This window comes from Galeopterus variegatus, unplaced genomic scaffold (assembly GCF_000696425.1).
Source record: "Galeopterus variegatus unplaced genomic scaffold, G_variegatus-3.0.2 Scaffold891, whole genome shotgun sequence".
NCBI lineage: Eukaryota > Metazoa > Chordata > Mammalia > Dermoptera > Cynocephalidae > Galeopterus > Galeopterus variegatus.
The window spans coordinates 382,556-383,553 of record NW_007727002.1 but is presented as its reverse complement, the minus strand read 5'-3'; the positions used below and the strand labels follow the sequence as shown (position 1 = coordinate 383,553).

The 998-nt window shown below is 60.0% G+C and overlaps 1 protein-coding gene across 1 annotated transcript in view; it reads right to left on the bottom strand.

Annotated features, from left to right (window-relative positions):
- The window catches only part of PI4K2A (phosphatidylinositol 4-kinase type 2 alpha), a 43,780-nt gene extending 43,578 nt beyond the window's left edge, over positions 1-202 (bottom strand). Inside the window, exon 1 of the mRNA XM_008573239.1 lies at positions 16-202. Within this exon, the coding sequence (XP_008571461.1) occupies positions 16-202 (187 nt within the window). The remainder of the gene's footprint in view (positions 1-15) is intronic.
- Positions 203-998: the final 796 nt, after the last annotated feature.

Here is a 998-nt window from a genome sequence, read left to right as displayed (position 1 = left end):
CGCCCCGGGCCCGACCCAGCAGTGGCTGCCGCTCCCGGTCGTGACCCGGCGAGCCCGGCGGAGAGGGGCCCGCGCCGGCCGTCGCCGCCACTCGGACCGCTGTCCCCGGCACCTGCGGGAAATGAGCGCTTGAGCCCGACGGGAAGGTGTAGTCCGGGGGTTGGGCCCGCTCGGGGGACACTAGTGGGCTAGTCTCGTCCATCCCTCAGGCCGCGGGCTCGGGGACCCGGCACGCTCCACACAGCTGAGCTCTCGTCCCGGACCAATCCACGACACTCCCCACCTCCCGCCTGGCCAACCAGGTCGCGGCGCCTCCTTGGCCCCGCCCCTAGCCTGTCCTGTTTACTTGACGACGAGTAGGCACGGTCCCTCGCGCCCGAACAGTAGCCAATCAGAACCAGCTCCTACGCAATAGGGGCCTCCGCATTTTTCTCCTCACCTTCTGTGAAGACTGCGCATGCTCCAGGAGCTAATTTGTGGGTCAGACACGCCTCTGAGCCCTACCATCCCACCCCGCCCTCAGCTTCCAATTGGCTGGCCGGTCTTTGGGGGCTTTCAAAACAGCCACCTTCCTATTAGTCACTCACTAACTGAGAGCCTACTAGGAAACGGCTGTGAGCCTGGAGAAATCCCATCTTTTTATCCGCATTCATTCAGTCATGCACTCGGTCATTAATTGAGTATTCACTGTTCTAAGTGCTGGGCAGACAGCAGTGAAGCAAAGAAACAACGCCCCCTTCCTACCTCAATATTAAAGGTTTTTAAAAATCCCAGCCCTCATGCCGCTTACACTGTGCCTGGCCCAATTGCTCGAGGCTTGTTTGTTAGTGAGGAAAACTATGGTCCAATAAGACTAAGAATTCCACGAGGTAAGAGTCCGTGACTGAGGGGCCGGCCCGTGGCTCACTCGGGAGAGTGCGGTGCTGATAACACCAAAGCCAGGGGTTCGGATCCTATATAGGGATGGCCGGTTCGCTCACTGGCTGAGCGTGGTGCTG